Below are 16418 nucleotides of genomic sequence, written 5' to 3' on the forward strand. Positions count from 1 at the left end.
TTTGCTGGCAAAAGAGCTAGTTTTGGATCTGGATCGGAGGTTGAGACACCCGAACCTTATTCTGAAGTTGGATATGGAAAAGGCTTACGACAGAGTCGAATGGAGTTTTCTGCTTTTCATGCTCTGCCAGTTTGGCTTCGACAAGGGGAACGTGGACCTCATTTTTCGAACCTTGTCGAACACCTGGTTCTCGATTCTGGTTAATGGCTCTCCGGCGGGCTACTTTAAGTCTTCCAGGAGGGTCCGTCAGGGGGACCCTTTATCGCCGGCTTTATTTATTCTAGTGGCAGAATTCTTAGGTCGTGGGTTGCAAGGTCTTTTTCAGCAGGACGAGAGTAGATGTTATATGTCGGCTGGTAGTTGGGTTCCGTATCTTGCATTTGTAGATGACATTCTGATTTTTGCCAGGTGCTCGGAGGGCTGTCTGGATGCGCTCTCGGACCTATTTGGTAGGTATCAGGCGTATTCAGGCCAACGTATTAATGCGGGTAAGAGTTCGTTCATTATTTCGAACCGAGCCTAGGAGGACCAAACGCGGTTGGTTACGACGAAGCTCCAATTTCAACAGCAGGTGCTTCCATTCCGCTACCTAGGTGCGCCAGTCTCGAGGGGAAGAGCTACCTGTTGTTTATTTGATGGCCTAGTGGCAAAGATGCGGGATCGGCTATTTCACTGGAGCTCGTGGTTACTCTCCTCAAGAGGTAAGTTGATCCTGCTACGTCATGTGTTAACCTCCATGCCGATGTACTTATTGCAGGTGCTATGTCCCCCTAAGGGTGTGGTTCAAAAATTGGGGAGAATCTATAATGCTTTTATGTGGGACAAACGTGGGGGGTTGAAAGGCATTCGGTGGAGGTTCTGGGATAGGTGCTGCTACCCCGTTGACGAAGGAGGGTTAGGTTTTCGATCGTTTGCAGATATGAGCAGGGCCTTTGCCTGTAAGCTTTGGTGGAAGTTACGGAAGCGGGACTCCATATGGGCTGACTTTATGCACTCGAAATACGTAAAGGGGATGCATCCCATTGTGGTCCAGGTTAGTAGACCGCCATTATCCTGGCGGCGGTTGGAGAACGTTCGTGAGGTCGCTGAGAGTAAAATTCGATGATACTTGGGTAGGGGGTTCGTCGACTTTTGGTTCGATCGTTGGTTATTAGATCGGCCTCTTGCTTAACGATTATTAGATCGGCCTCTTGCTGAGTTGGTGGCCATCTCTGATCCCCCACATATACTGCTGGCAGAATTCTACAAAGATGAGGGATGGATCCAGGAGCGGTTAGCAAGCTGGTTGCCTACCCATTTGATTCATCAAGTCCAGCAAGTCCAGTTGTTCCCCGATCAGGACGATTATATGGTTTGGGGGGACTCGTCGTCTGGCGACTTTTCACTCGAATCGGCTTGGGCGGCGGTTCGACAGCGACGGAACGGGTCGGTAGTGGATAGGCATATTTGGAATGCGACTGTACCATTGAAGATTTCTTTTTTTGTATGGAAGGTTCTAAGGGGCTTGGTCCCGGTGGACTCAGTTTTGCAAAGTCGGGGTCTTCATCTTGCTTCTTGTTGCTCATGTTGCTCGGCCCAGGGGGAATCCGTGTCACACATTTTCCTCGATGGCCCGGTTGCCACACAGGTGTGGAATCATTTCAAGGGGAGATTTGAGATACTAAGCTCTAGCGCCAACTCAATTTCGGCTATGTGCTTGGCATGGTTTTACTCATCATCGTGGGTATTGCGGGACCATATTAGGGTGATGATTCCGTGTTTGATTTTGTGGTTCCTATGGATTGGCCGTAATAAAGCTAGGTTCGACGGGGTGGCTTACGACGCTCGAGGTATTATTAGCATGGTGGAGAGTTTTGTGGCACATCTGGGACGGGCGAAGGTGCTTACGACGACTCACTTCAAAGGGGACTCGGATGATCCATGGAGAGCTCTGGCTACCCCGAGTCGTACCAGAGTTCGGTGCTTGGCAATTGCATGGAAGAGACCACCTTTTCAGTTCATGAAGCTGAACATAGACGCGAGCGTCTGCGATGGCCAAGGAGCGGGGGGAGGCTTGCTCCATGACCACGAAGGTAAGGTCATCTTCGCCTTCTATAAGAAGTTCGGGGAGGTTGACGTTCTAACGGTGGAGAGCCTGGCACTTCTGCATGGCCTCCGTTTGTGCTCAGTGGCTTTTAGGTGGAGACTGCTGGTAGAAGTGGACTCGAGTTCTCTCGTCTCTCTGGTCAATTCAAGGAGTTCGTCAAAATGGCCTCTGTGTAATTTTGTACGTCAAATCAGGGATTTGGTTACGTCCTTTTTGGCCTCTGTTCGTCACACCTTTAGGGAGGAGAACAGTTCGGCTGATAGGTTAGCAGGGTCTAAATTGGGGAGGGACTGGGTCACAACATCCTCTGCTAACCTCCCAGGGGAAGTAAGGGCAACAGTTTTACTAGATTGTAGAGAATTCGCAAATGTACGGGTCCAACGTTTACGGGAGTAGATCCCCCACACTTTAGCTTCTGGGTTGCTTCAGCGCCATGTACTCGTGTCTGCTTGTCTTGAATAAATAATAAGTTATATTTTGCTTTAAAAAAAAACTTACATACTTGCATGTGAGTAACTAATTAACTAGTAAAACAAAAATTTTTTTAAACTATAAAATTGAAATAGGTCTTTCACCTAGTTCATCGTCAATCCAAAACACATTTAATATCTCTCTATATATACCTACTGACTCCAAGCGAAAAACCCTAAAACCTGGTTTTTGCATGTAGTTTAACAAAATTATTTTTTTCAGTTTCTTGATTAACTAGTTATTCATATGCCATGATGTAAGTTATTCTTGTTATTTAAAACTAACCACTGGTTTGCTTCATTTTTTTTCAAAATTTATTTAACAAATACACGACTAAATATGATTAGGTTTTATTTGTAATTGGCAAAATTCATCAATTGTCCTAAATTTGCTCCAAATTAGAAATATTGAGGACCAACTTTGTTTTGTCTAATCTTTAGGGAGCAAAATAGCACAAGTTCCAAACATCGGAGACCAAATTTAATTTTACCGAAACTTTAAAGACTAAAATCGCACACGTGCCAAGAATTAGGGACCAACTGCATTTCTCCATAAAAATAAATAATAAAAACTAGAGTGGAGGGTTGATATATATCTTAAGAGTAAAATACCAAAAACCCTCCTGTGGTTTTCTAAATGTACACTTTACCTCCCTATGATTTGAAAACTTACAATTTAACTCCCTGCCGTTTCAACTAAAGTGAAATCTAACAGAAAACATCTAAACTAACGTTTGAACAAAAAATGCCAAAATTGCCCCTCTATAAGTCAATTCCTCGAAAGAATGTTTCATGCATTTGAGAATAGGTAAAATACCAAAAATCCCCATGTGGTTTACCAAATGTATACTTTACCTCCCTATGATTTGGAAACACACGGGGTATCTTTGGCAATTAAAAATATTATCGCAACCACAACTCTCAGCAGAAGCGCGTGGCACTCAAATACCGTTATTGTAGATGTTTTCTGTCAGATTTCACTTTAGTTGAAACGACAGGGAGTTAAATTGTAGGTTTCCAAACTATAGGGAGGTAAAGTGTACATTTGGTGAACCACAGGGGGGGTTTTGGTATTTTACCTATATCTTAACGACTAAATGCAAAATGTTTAGGGTTATAAATGGGATTTCAAAAATGAATAATATTATTCAAAAAAATAAAAAATAGCAAACTTCCAGCAGTTAAAAATCTGCCAAAAATGTATGCTTTCTTTTTCCAAATTTGTTCTAATAGCATCAAAAGTGGTCTGAGGATGAGCGGCACTGCACTCTCACCATTTCCGTTAATTCCGTTAAGCTTCCCGCCAGATATTGGCAACAAATCTTATCCGTTAACCAAATTTCCCACCAGAAAACTTAAATCTTTGGCTAAAATTTCTTGCAGCCGTTCTGATAATTCTTCTCATTCCACATCCCAGCAGCAACAGCTCAACCTCTCTGTCCTTCGTTTCACTTTTGGTAATAATTCCAATAATTTTCTTTATCAGAACCCACTCGGATTTGTGTGTTTTTTTTTTTTGAATTTTTTTTTTCATTTTTTTGAAGGGATACCTGGATTGGATGAATCATACTTGCCCAGATGGATTGGGTATGCATTCGGATCACTGTTGCTGTTGAACCACTTTGGGGGGTCGGATTTTTCCGCCATTACTCCAGCTCAGTTGGTGAGTTCACACCTTTTCTTGACCTCAGAAGCTCCTATTAGCTTAATTTCATATTTTATTATTATGTTATTAATTCATTGATTGTACAGTTTTTATGATAAATTCTTGTTCTGCCGTTGATTGATTTCAGAATTCATTTTTTATTATTATTATTTTTTGTTTTTGTGTGCAAGCGCAGAGAACAGAGGTTTTGGGGCTTTCTTTGGCTGCATTTTCTATTGTCCTTCCCTATCTGGGGAAATTTCTCAAGGTGAACAATCTTTTGTTTTTTTTTTTTAGGCCAAGGTGAATAGTCCTACCTAAGTTTGTATTATCTTTCTTTCAATCTTCAGAAAAATGATTATGAAAGAAAAAGGCATGTAATTGCAGATTCAGTAGGCGTAAACATTTGATCTGGTGTTTTCTTTTTTAGGTACTTGATTTGATGTTAGAGAAATAATAATGATAATAAAAGAAAGCATGCTGTTGAATTATCATTTACAAAGGGCATTAATATGCGCAATTGAGTGTTTGGGATGTTAGTTATGCTCATCAGAGTACACACAGAAATGAAACGAACAGGTCTTGTGCACCGAGCTGCTTGAAATGGTTGTACCTTTCTAGGATATACAAATAGCTCTGCACGTGGTACAAGCATCTAACAGGTCGTGGTCCAGTGGAACCAGGTCAATGCAACTCTTGTCAATGCTTACATGCTGTGAAAAATTCCTTTTTGAAGCGTCCACCTGTAGATAGTTGTTTATAGTGCCTGCAACTCCCAGGATTTAGAAATTTGGAGGTCCAGGGTACAACCACCTAAATTGCGGTCTATTTAGACGGGGTCTATGTAAAATTTTTCAAATATACAAAAGCTTATGTTAATGTGACATCTGACATTGTGCTAGTATGTGCCAAATGACTAATGACTATTTTCGAGACTTGTTAATATTGACTTGGTCTGATGTATGCAATAATGTTCATGTTTTTTATGATAAGAAAATTGTGAATTTGTAATAGGTGAAACAGAATAAGATATGAGCTCAAACTTTCTGAATGTTTTGGTACTTGGGCATATTTTCAGGGAGCTACTCCAAACAATGAAAAAAGTATCCCTGAAGGTGCAGAGCCAATTTTTCTCATGTCACAAAACATTCCAGACACTTTGAAGGGGGATTTGGCTTGGGGAACATATGTTCTATTGCGTAATACCAACACTATATCAGTGGTATGTTGCTGGCTTAACCCTTTTATGTATTCAAAAGAGAAATCCAGTGAAGTCGGATAAATAATTAAATGTAACTTCAGTTATTGAAGGAAGTGATCTTTTAATGAGTGCTATAAAATGCAAGCATGTGACAATAAACTTGTTGTCGAACTTTTTGATGTTTCACTGAATTGATGATATTGTAGCTCATTTTTATTCAAGATGCACTTTGTGTGCGTGGTTATTGGAACACCCCTAAAGATATACCGAAGGATCAAGTGCATGACTGGTTTGAGAAAGAGATTAACAAAACTGGCCTTTTTGATCTGAGGGAGACATTGTATTTTCCGCAAGCTGAAGGTATTGTGTTGCTTTCAGTTTCCTTTATGAATTCTGATGAGTGTTGTATTACACAGAGTATGGTTTTTCATATGAAAATAAGTTGCAATTCTCGACTGTGTTTTCCCGTTTGCCAATTGTTGAACACAGGGTCAATAGGGTGATCCACTATTTTGTGAAATTAACATCCTGCATCTCAATATCTTGTGCTTACAGTTAACCTTTGATTTGAAGGAGCTATTGAAGTTTTCAAATCTTTTTTTTTTAATTTTTTATATATTTTTTGACAATCCATGTCTGCAAGCGAGCTTCAGATACAACACTTATCTCTGCAAGGTCTTCCAACCCAGAATATTGGGAGAGCAGATTCCTGTGGCTATGTTGTTACTTACAAAGATATATGCATGATCAATAAGCTTTAAAAGATTTCATTTACCTTTCAACTACAGAACTATGGGAGATCCTCCCCAGAGGTACTTGTTCTTTCCTGATACAACCAGTGCTGCATACTCAGAACTCAAGTTCTGATAAAACAGAGATGAGCGATGGATTTGTTTTACTGGCCTCTAGCAGCACTTATGCATATAGCAGTAAAGATAGAGCCTGGATAAGAGCAGTTGCGAACAAATTCAGAGGTATGAACATCTCTACATGTTTGTAAAATGTCATTCAATTAGTGCTTATTCAGTCAACTTTCTGTATGTTCTAAACATATTGATATATTTGCATCCATCCTCTATAAAAGCAAAGCCACCCTCCTATGTTCCAAGGCAATTAGGAGACAATATTTGGTGTTTTCTCTTGGTTTAGATTCAGCTTTTGTTTAACAGTTTTGTATATCCTTGCTATAATTTTTCACTCAACAATTGAGTACTTCTTTCCAGCCATACAACAAAGATCTAGGGATTGGCTACCTCATTCTAACCAGCTTTACTCGGGTATTGCAAAGAAGCAGAAAAGGTCCTGCCTCGGGGGTTTTGTTTCTATTCAAATGAACTATGTACCCTAAGAATCACAATTCTTATCCCTGGATGAAGCCAATAAGCCACTGATATTAAATTAGCCTTTGCTCAATGCCCGTGAATGTGTAAGTGCATATAGTCCTTGATTAAGTTGATTATTAGATAACATTTTGAGTTTTTACTAGGATATTAGAGATAATTTCAGAAACCTCAGGTTTCTAATAGTTTCATTGTCCTTCCTTGAGGTTTTGAAAATTTCACTTACCTCCCATGTCAGTAATTTGGGACCCAATGCTTACATGATTAATGGTGAAACGACTATACTATCCTTACAAGTTAGGATATTTACATAGATATGTGAAGGAAAATAGTTAAATGTTTGCTGACTACATTAACCATAGTTTGGATTGTAAAAGGTTAATTAATTTGCCATCTAAAAATAGAGCCAATACTAGGTGTAACTTTTCTAATTTATATATGTGACAATAAAAGAAAAATCAGACATAATGCACTTGTTAAATTAAAGGATTTAGACACAAGAAACAATGAAGCCTGTTACGAACTAAATTATTAACCGTAATTTGAAATGTAAAAATAAAGAAAGGGATCCAACACAAGGCACCCTTTTTCCAATTTATGTACTTGACAAATAAAAGGAATCGGATATAAAGAGGTTTCGTTTGGGCTGATTTTTTTTTCTAAGGGTGGTGATAACAAGAATCTTATGGTATGAAAAAAAAGTTTTGTTCTACTAAATTTTGAAAGTTGTTATTTTTTGTTGTAAATGATGGAAATTTTTTATGGATCATGCATAGTAATGGCCCCATAAGTAAATTAATAAGTTAGATCAAATATTTAATCTAACTAGTACAATAGCTGAGGGACACTTTTGGGATAAATAAATTTTCTCAGACCTGAAATTATTTTTTTACTATTGCTTTTTTTGGATTGGGCTGAATTGTCACAACAAAATTGGTTTTAAAAGAGGTTAGAGATATTTTCAAAACCTCGCGAGAGGGCAGTGAAATTGTTAGAGATCTCATGGGAGGTTTTTGAAATTATCCTAGGATCTTATTCCAAAAGGTTCATGACGTACATGATTCAAATTTAGATCTTTGCGACTAGTATATTCCTTTTTCATTTTGACATTTTCTCTTGTAAAGAACTGGCTCATATTTTTTATGTTAATTGTATGCAATCTAACTTGTTGCACTTGTTATAAAAATTCTATTATTTTCTCCTAGAATTTTCTCTAAAATGAAAATTCTCCAAAAAGGTTAAAGATATTCCTTCAAATGGTTTTATCTTTACTTTCCCACATGATAAGTATACTTCCTTTTCATACTACAGAGAAAATACTCTGTTATGGCATTCCTTCAAATGGTTTGATCTTTGCTTTTCCACATGATGAGTATAATTCCTTTCGAACTACAAAGAAAACACTCTGCTATGTCATTTAGAAATTTCTCTAGATTCAAGTCTGCTATATTTTGGTTGCTTACTGAATTGTTGATAAGCCATTAAAAAATGGATTAACTTTTTATGCATTGACAGTGTAGTGACTTTTTGCACTAGCGGCTATGGATGTATATCATATGTGCATGATTTGAATTTCAAATTTGAATTTATGTTATGTGACATATGATCTAAAACTCCTAGTATATAAAAAAAAAATTATACACTGACAGTGTATAAAAAACTTACTCTTATTTGTAAGATGTGCTTTATCTGGAAATCCACTAACGGAGTATGTATTTTTTCTTTTTTTTTTAAAAAAAAAGTTTGTTAAGCATGCTACATACAACTATGGATAGATGTTTTTTCTGCTTTGTTTTGGTGATGTCCCAGTATAGCTTTTCTTGTTCAGATTGACTATTTTGTTTCAGCGAATGTACATAATGAAATATGAAATATGTTATGTCAAAAGTTTAGTACATTATAATGTCTAATGTAAAGTTGTTTGGCTTGCTGGACTTTGTATTGTGCTGTCAATAATTAGGCCATTGTGCCTTAGACAACGATGGGATAGAAAGCATTGCTCTAGATTTGCTTTCTTTACAGCCCTATACTCTAGGATTTGGACTAATAATCTGATGGTTTTTCCTATATCCAGCAAAAATCAATTTCACTATTAGTAGGTTTAAGTTTCAACTTCATAAATGGAATCTTTTTTCTTCTTTTTTGTCTTTTATTGAGAAAGGGTGAATGGTGTGTTTTGTCCTTAAGCTGGAGATTAGCGGTGAGATAAACTTGGTAGGTCTTAGCTAATTTAGAGTTAAAAGTTAGGGCTGGTAGGTGAGAATTTCATTTATTGCTAGAGGTACGAAGTGGAATTAGTGCTTATCACCAGTCTACAGAGTCCTTACCAGATTCTACTTGTGTAACTGATTATTGCTCAAGCCCTCGAATCTTTTTGACTTTTCACTTTGTTGTTGGACCACAATTGCATTCATTTTCGTACAAGGAAGCAATTGCTTGTAATATCTAAACTTCATCCTGTGCCACTATCTTAAACGGGCTTTATCAATCATCTATTGCTTTTCCATTAGATCCAAGAAACGTGCGATTAATGTCTGCATTATTGCGCTGAACAGTTGATGCAACAGCCTAGAGATATGGCTAAGAGATTGTGCAGGGAAATTGAATTTTGTACCTTGGTGTAAAAAGAACTGCTGCTGCCGCCGCTGCTTCTAGCTGATATTGGCTCTGGCATATACCACCTATGCCGATTATGTTCAAGATCAAGCACGAAGGCACTTATTTAGCCACCAAGCTTCTCCTACTTTTCCATCCTTTTTCTTCCTTCAGTCTTTCGGGCCGGTCCAGGTGGTGTGAAGAGTTAAAAATCTTGACCTCCTGCATTGCATTCATGTTCATTGTTAGATTAGTGAAGGAAGGGTTGGTCATAAAGTTGGAGAGTTTGCTTTTACACACAGGACCTTCGAGAATAATAAACATTGGAATGGGGAGGAAATCATATTGATTGCAGCTTTCTCTGGTGGAGAAGTTGCCATGCTTCTCCTTCAGATCTAGAGTTACCTTTGAAGGGCTTTTGGTTGGATTTGGAGTAGAACATATTCTAGTCTAGGAAGCTAGTTTTTCATTCTTCAAGAATCCCATCCAGAAACAACAAATCTTGACCATGTTTTACGTTAGCTTCAATTGTTGTAGTCTGTTATATATATATGCCATCCTACGCCGAGGCAGTATGATACGTAAACTTGCCAGACTTGCTCGGAATGATTACCTTGGCGAGAATAGCATGCTAATTATTCAATTTCTTAATCGACAAGGGAATGAGTAGATACAGTAATCATTTGTCCTCTTGTCTTTCTTGAGGGTTCTGGTGAAAGATCGCTTGCCTTGCCTGAGCGACAACCGGTTTCCACTGGTTTAACTAATCCACTGTTATCATGTTTTGCCGGCCAGCCAGCTAAGTCCACTTCCAGGAAACTTTTACATGTGACCATGTGTCAGTCTGTTCCCTCAAGAAGAAGCAAGGAATAAGATTCAATCATTGATATCAACTGCTTTAGTCTTTATTATACACTTCCACTAGCACTAAAACAGGATCTAGTAATCCGCCTACTTAAGTTAGTGGAGAAGAAAGGGACATGAGGAATTAAAAATCTTTAACCAGTTGGCTGAAAAGTCTCATTATTTGATTCCACTATGCACTTCCCCATATGGAAATGTCCTAATTCAACCCATCATACCATGTCAAATAGCAGAAAATTTCTAAGCAGGATTGAAAATCAAGTCTTTCAAGGCAAAACAGGTAACAAGAAAAGAAAAAGTATCTCATTACTGTAATAATTTTGACCCCAATTATTTCTCAGCCGAATGGGGACAAGAACATACAGGGTATGCTAACAAAATTCTACATACAGCAAAGAATGGGGAACGGATACCAAACCAACTTGAGAAAAATACTGAAATCAATCAGGCATTTTAGCTTTTCTAAAGCAAATCCCAAGTGAATATAGGCTGAGCTGAAGCCATGGCTGTACTTGTTGAAGTTGTTGATGTCGGAGGAACAGTCGGCAGTGCCACTGGCGCAGGCATGGAATCAAAAGTTTCCCATTGTGTGGTAATCACAACGGGCCCCGAAGCTGAGTGCCTGGATGGTTGCTGCAGATGTTGCTGAGGCTGCTTTTGTACCCCAAACGGATGTCTAGCTTGCTGTTTCCCCACCGGAGATGGCACATTTTCCTTCAAAATCTTGTGCCCTTGTTGGATTGGGGATGATTGGTGCTTTTGTGAGGGAATTGGACTGCGAATTTTGGGGCCTGCTACATTTGCACTTGCATTGATTTCTGGCGTTGAGATTTTGATCTTCAACATATCCAAAGTCTCAACACACTTCTGCACTCTTGTTACCTTCATCAAGTGAAACATTGGATTAAGTTTCAAGCCTTGAATAGACTTTAGTACTCCTACTTGTGAAAAAATTTCAAATTTGGAATGAAACAAGTTCAATGAATCATACCTGCATTTTCCTTTGCATTTTGACTTTGACATCAACATCCTCAATAATTCCATCTAACTTGAGAAGTTGATTCATCAGTAACTCAATCAGATTTACAACATCCTTCTCCTCAACTTTCTCACCTCTTGAGATGACAGATTCAAGTTCCGACACCTACTCAATTTGGGAAAAGATTCAATGAGTTCATTACATCCAAATAACATATTCTGCCAACCTTAAATGCGCATGTTTTTATTAAAGCCTATAAAGCCTACACCATAGTGCATGAATCAAGTATCCCCAAGAATGTCACTTGGCTAGTGAATTTGACTATTCAAAACATACTAATTGTGACAAATAAGGAAACAAAAAGGAAAGAAAAGGATCATAAATTTACCTGTCCAGCTAGCCTGTCGACCTCTAAGCTGATCTCTGATATGGACTTTGCTGCCTTCTCCATTTTAGCAGTTTTTCTCATCTCAATATGCCTCTTTTCTAGGCTAATTGGGTCCTCCATTAACACAATTTTGGACTTGTTTTTCACTCCAGTAGTATCAAGAAAAGCCTTTGAATCCCTCTCCTTCTTCTTGAAAATCAGCTTCTGATCTTCGTGGTGCAATCCTGTTGGCCCTGTTAACATCTTCTTCAACTCTCCTGTTTCATTTCCACCACCCAAAAAAAGAACACAAAATTAAAAACAACCCATCAAAAAAAAAACCCAAATAAATCGAAGAATGAAGACTTCATTGAAAAGAAAAAAATTACCAAAGGTGGCTTGGGAGCTGATATTGAGTTCATGATAAACAGCACCATATTTGACCCGAACCCGGATGGTGGGAGGAGGAGGTAGATTTTGATCCGAACTTGTACGTTTCTGAACTAGCATTCCACCGGGTCTCATCTCCCAGTCGCCATCAACATCTCCAGCTCCCCTTCTGCCAGCTGCGGCGGCTGTATTCGGTGTCGGTGGAAGTCCTAAGCCCATTCCCATAGATTTAGTCTTCATAGGCATCATCTTGTTCTTGATACTCTCTTGCTACTATCACTACTACTATTTAACATTGCATTTTCTGAAGTGCTGAAGTCTTCTGAGAATTTATCAGATCAAAAGAGGATTTATGCTTTTGGTTCTTGAAAATCATAGCTGAGAAAATATAAAGAGATAGCGGGAAGAAGAAGGCGTCGGCAACAACTGGAAAATGGAAAATGAAAAATGGAAATATGGGAAATGGAAAAGATGGCTGGTTGGCTGGACAAAGATTTGACTTTGAGGCCGGATTTAGTTAGTGGTGTTGAATGTGAGGAGTTGAGATCTTTCAATTCTTTTTAGTTGATTTGTCTTTTATGCCCTTTGAGTAACATACTACTTTTTTTTTCCTTTTTCTTTTTGAAAAATAGAGAAGAAATACATCGTTTATATGTCATTAAGAGGGTAAAGGATTTAGAATTTTATAGAAAAGTGAAGTATTAGAGCTGAATTTGATTCATAAACTAGCTTGACAAAATCATATTGAATGTTAGTTTAATTACAAGGTAAGAAATACACCATTTATACGTCATTAAACGGGTAAAGCAAAAATTTAAAAAAAAAAAAAGAGGGCAAAGGATTTAGAATTTTATAGATAAGTGAAGTATTCGAGTTGGATTTGATTGATAAACTAGCTTGAAAAATTCATGTTGAATGTTAGTATAATTACAAGGTGTGCTGAGCTTTTATTGGTTTTGTTTGAATGCTTGTTTCATGAATTGTAATAATTAGGTTTCATGGTGATCGAAGTGAGTTTTAAAAGCTAACAATTAATAGATTTTGTTTGATTAGTAAATCAACAACTTTCAAATAAGTTCTTATTAATCTACAATTAATGTGAAAGTCAAGTAGTTTGCCTTGTATTTCAACTTTGTGTGTTATCTTGTTAAGTCTTATATTAAGAAAACAATACCGGATCATCCTTTTGTTGAATTCCAAAATAAAAATGTCAAAATAAAAATCTATATTATTTGGTCATGTGTTTTTTTGGTAAATAGATCAATGAGACTTTGCATTTATTTTACTGAAATTCCTTATGACCCTTTCTTTTAAATAATAATGATGTATAGGATAGCGTGGTATGCCAGTAGTATTACTTAATTCTCCAAACAACATACAATATACACTTAGTTTTTGTCTACTTCATGACCTTTGGGGACTTGCTATTAATTTCATTGTTATCCAATTTGTATATTTTGCTATTTTTCAACCAAATCAACATAGTATTGGAAGTACAGCTCATCATCACTCACTTGAGTTTTCAATCATGTTCATTAAATCATTGTTAACATGCTCAAAAAAAGAGATGTATAACATTATACAAAAATATTAAAAGACACCTTATATTTTGAAACGTAAATCGTTAGTAAGTAAAATATGCTGTCTTAAGAAATAGCTTTATTACACGTACAATATCACTCCATTAAGGCAGTTATCTTAGGATGACTCAGTAACACATTTTTCCATTGTAAATAATTTGAATATCATTTTACTTTTGATTAATGCAAGAAAAAAAAAAAGCTCCAAAAAGTTAAAAAGGAAAAAGCAACAGAAAATTTTTAAACAAGACTGTTGCATGCAACAGGCGTAAAGCAGTCCAAAGCCTCATCGAGGTTACTTTTGTCTTTTAAGTGTCTGATTGACTGCATGTCTGGCAAACTGAATTCTCATATACATTTTTCTTAATTTTCATATTATTCATATTTAGCCTTTTTTCTGATTTTTTGGCCACAGATAAAGCTGGCCATATATTTATATTATCTATAAACCATTAGAATTAACATTATCATAGTTTTTTTTAGTAAAAATTTTTTCGAGGCCTTACGTTTTGCATATTAATTAGCTTTCCTAAATTTTAATGTTCTCATTTCATGCAAGTTTTGGATTTGACTAAAACTAATTTATTAGAAGAATTTTAAGTTTTTAACATCAAATTACAGAAATACTCTTTGTAACATAAACATGATGCTTTAGTTTTTCAAATAACTTTCTGAATCATCATCACTTTTAACGGATTAGGTTCTCTAAAGTCGAAAAAAGAAAAAAACCCTTAAATTTTGAAAATAAAAATTAATAGGATCAAGTCTTTTCAAAAAAAAAAAATCCTAAGCAAACTAATAAAAAAATTCTACGTAATTAGAGCTTCATTAGCCAAAATCTTATCCACCTTAAGACAAAGCGGATTAAGTGAGAGCAATATAAAAAGACGCATTCAAGCACGTTACGTCACCTTCCCCTTTGCCAAGAACACAAAACAGGGTTGATTACGTCACATCTCTCAGAGGTACACGTGTCAGTCATCTGAACCACCAACCGTTTTCGCTGTCTTCATCCTTTCGACCTTTTTCTCTCTCTTCAATGCGATTTGTAATTGCCACCGACACTTTTGGACCGAACGATCAACGCCGTCGGCTGGACCAGTGTACACGTGGTAGATTAACGACCGTCGATGAGATGTCTCACGTGGTCGCAGTTTGGTGGCAGTGGGGGAGGGATATTCTGTGCGGAAGTTCCGTGATGGAGACCGTACAACCCACTGTTTAGGTATATATGTTGTGCACGATTTTGCTTAATTTATTCTGCTATAATAATAGCATAATGCAATTAATTAATTAATTAATTCCTTTTTATCACTACAAAGATATGATCATTAGAATAGATTTTAACCTCTCAAGGAATTAAGCTAGAGGAAATGTGCCAAGGCTTTGGATGTGCTTTTCATTTGGTTCTACATTTTGAAAATTTATTCAAGGAAAAGGAGTTATTGAAATAGCTATTAAAAATTAAACCAGATTTGCAATTCAAATTATTTTTAACACTAACAGATGTGTAAAAAAAAAAAAAAAAGAAGTCAAATTTAAAAAGATATAATGTGACATGCACTTTTTTCCCATAAGTAAAAGCATTTTTTTGGTCATCTACAATTTAAAGCTCTTGAAAACGTTATCAAGAATTTGTGGTCGTCAATGAGGAAATCGGCCGAAGAATAAAACGGAAAGGGACCGAAGGATGGATGGAGGGATCCTGGTCTTTTGCCACATCTGTGTAGGTCCGATTTTTTTTTTTTTCCTTTTTTCGGTTTGTCTAATGGGTATTCATAGAGCACTCGTTAAAATATATTTGAGGGGTTAGATTCCTGAAAATATAAGATTAATTAAGAAAAGTGTATAAATATAAGAAGATTAATTAGGAAAAATGTTTAAATACAAGAGAAAGTAGTAATTGTTAATGTATGTATATACATAATAGATTGGATGAAATGCAGGCGTGTTAACGAGTATCCTATATAAAAATTCTTTTTTTTTTTTAAAAAAAATATCTTCTCACTTCTCCCCATGTTTTTTTCCTACCTTCAAGTGTTTCCTCCTTCAAATGTCAAGTTTAGAATTTTGAATTTGATAGTGGAAAGAACTCTCCCTTGATCACTCGTGTAAGTTTAATTAGTTTATAGTAAAGTGCGTTTCATGCATAAGCGTAATTCACAAATTATAATTAAGAAAGCTCTTTTATCCTGGAACTAGAATACAAATCTATAACCTTCAGGCATTTAGTGAGCATTGTACCGACATACTGCATAAAGTATTTGAAGGTGGAACATGTTGTTTACTGGGAAATCTTTTTTTTTTAAAAAAAAAAAAAATAGACCAACTTTCAAGCTATAAATAGGTCAAGAATGATATAAGGTTAATACTACTTTTGATGAAAAATAGCTAGTTAATTATTGATGATGATTAGTAACGATGTGTCCAATCAAAATCATCATAATTAACATTCAACTATTTGATTGATTAGTGGGTCAATGAAAATGATAAACCAATGAGTGGTGTCATTCCTAATTAATAAGAGTGATAAACCAATGAGTGGTATCATTTGCAGTTGTGGTCAAGGTTTTAATCAGTCTGGGAGTCAATGTAGATCTGGATGTGTCAATGGTCCAAAATTTTTTATGGAACCTGATGAGCAGAGAATATTTGGTTCATTTCAAAAAGAAAAACTATCAACAGCCCAAAATTCTTTAATTACTTCATTGAAAAGCCAACATCAAATTTAATGGATGTTGCAGTTCTCAGTTTTTCTACTTTTGACTATATATCATGACTCAAGAGTGATTAAATATTTGAAGCAACATAAAAACATTGAGATGCACTTTGGGCCTTTAATTGTTTCAGTAACACATTGCATTTCATCTCTTAACGAAACCTAATTATGCTTTACATGTA

At 36.6% G+C, this 16418-nt stretch overlaps 2 protein-coding genes across 3 annotated transcripts; one reads left to right on the plus strand and one right to left on the minus strand.

Moving 5' to 3' along the window:
• Nucleotides 1-3772: 3772 nt before the first annotated feature.
• On the plus strand, nt 3773-9946 carry LOC113748578 (protein COFACTOR ASSEMBLY OF COMPLEX C SUBUNIT B CCB2, chloroplastic). Of its 2 annotated transcripts, XR_003464414.1 has the most exons (8): nt 3773-4013; nt 4101-4219; nt 4398-4469; nt 5280-5423; nt 5609-5762; nt 6191-6376; nt 6626-6828; nt 9298-9946. XR_003464414.1 is itself a non-coding variant. In XM_027292048.1 (7 exons), the coding sequence occupies exons 1-7, from the start codon at nt 3809-3811 to the stop codon at nt 9312-9314; spliced, it is 897 nt and encodes a 298-aa protein (XP_027147849.1). In that variant the 5' UTR covers nt 3773-3808; the 3' UTR covers nt 9315-9946. The 2 variants fall into 2 exon arrangements, 1 of the variants encoding a protein (XP_027147849.1); XM_027292048.1 differs by lacking the exon at nt 6626-6828.
• Nucleotides 9947-10482: 536 nt separating this feature from the next.
• LOC113750878 (BAG family molecular chaperone regulator 3-like) lies at nt 10483-12425 on the minus strand. Its single transcript, XM_027294815.1, has 4 exons — nt 11937-12425; nt 11569-11825; nt 11193-11345; nt 10483-11083 (listed from the first exon to the last, which is right to left on the minus strand). The coding sequence occupies exons 1-4, from the start codon at nt 12184-12186 to the stop codon at nt 10664-10666; spliced, it is 1080 nt and encodes a 359-aa protein (XP_027150616.1). The 5' UTR covers nt 12187-12425; the 3' UTR covers nt 10483-10663.
• Between the last annotated feature and the right edge of the window lie 3993 nt (nt 12426-16418).

Source organism: Coffea eugenioides, chromosome 10 (genome assembly GCF_003713205.1).
Source record: "Coffea eugenioides isolate CCC68of chromosome 10, Ceug_1.0, whole genome shotgun sequence".
In the NCBI taxonomy this organism is placed as follows: domain Eukaryota; kingdom Viridiplantae; phylum Streptophyta; class Magnoliopsida; order Gentianales; family Rubiaceae; genus Coffea; species Coffea eugenioides.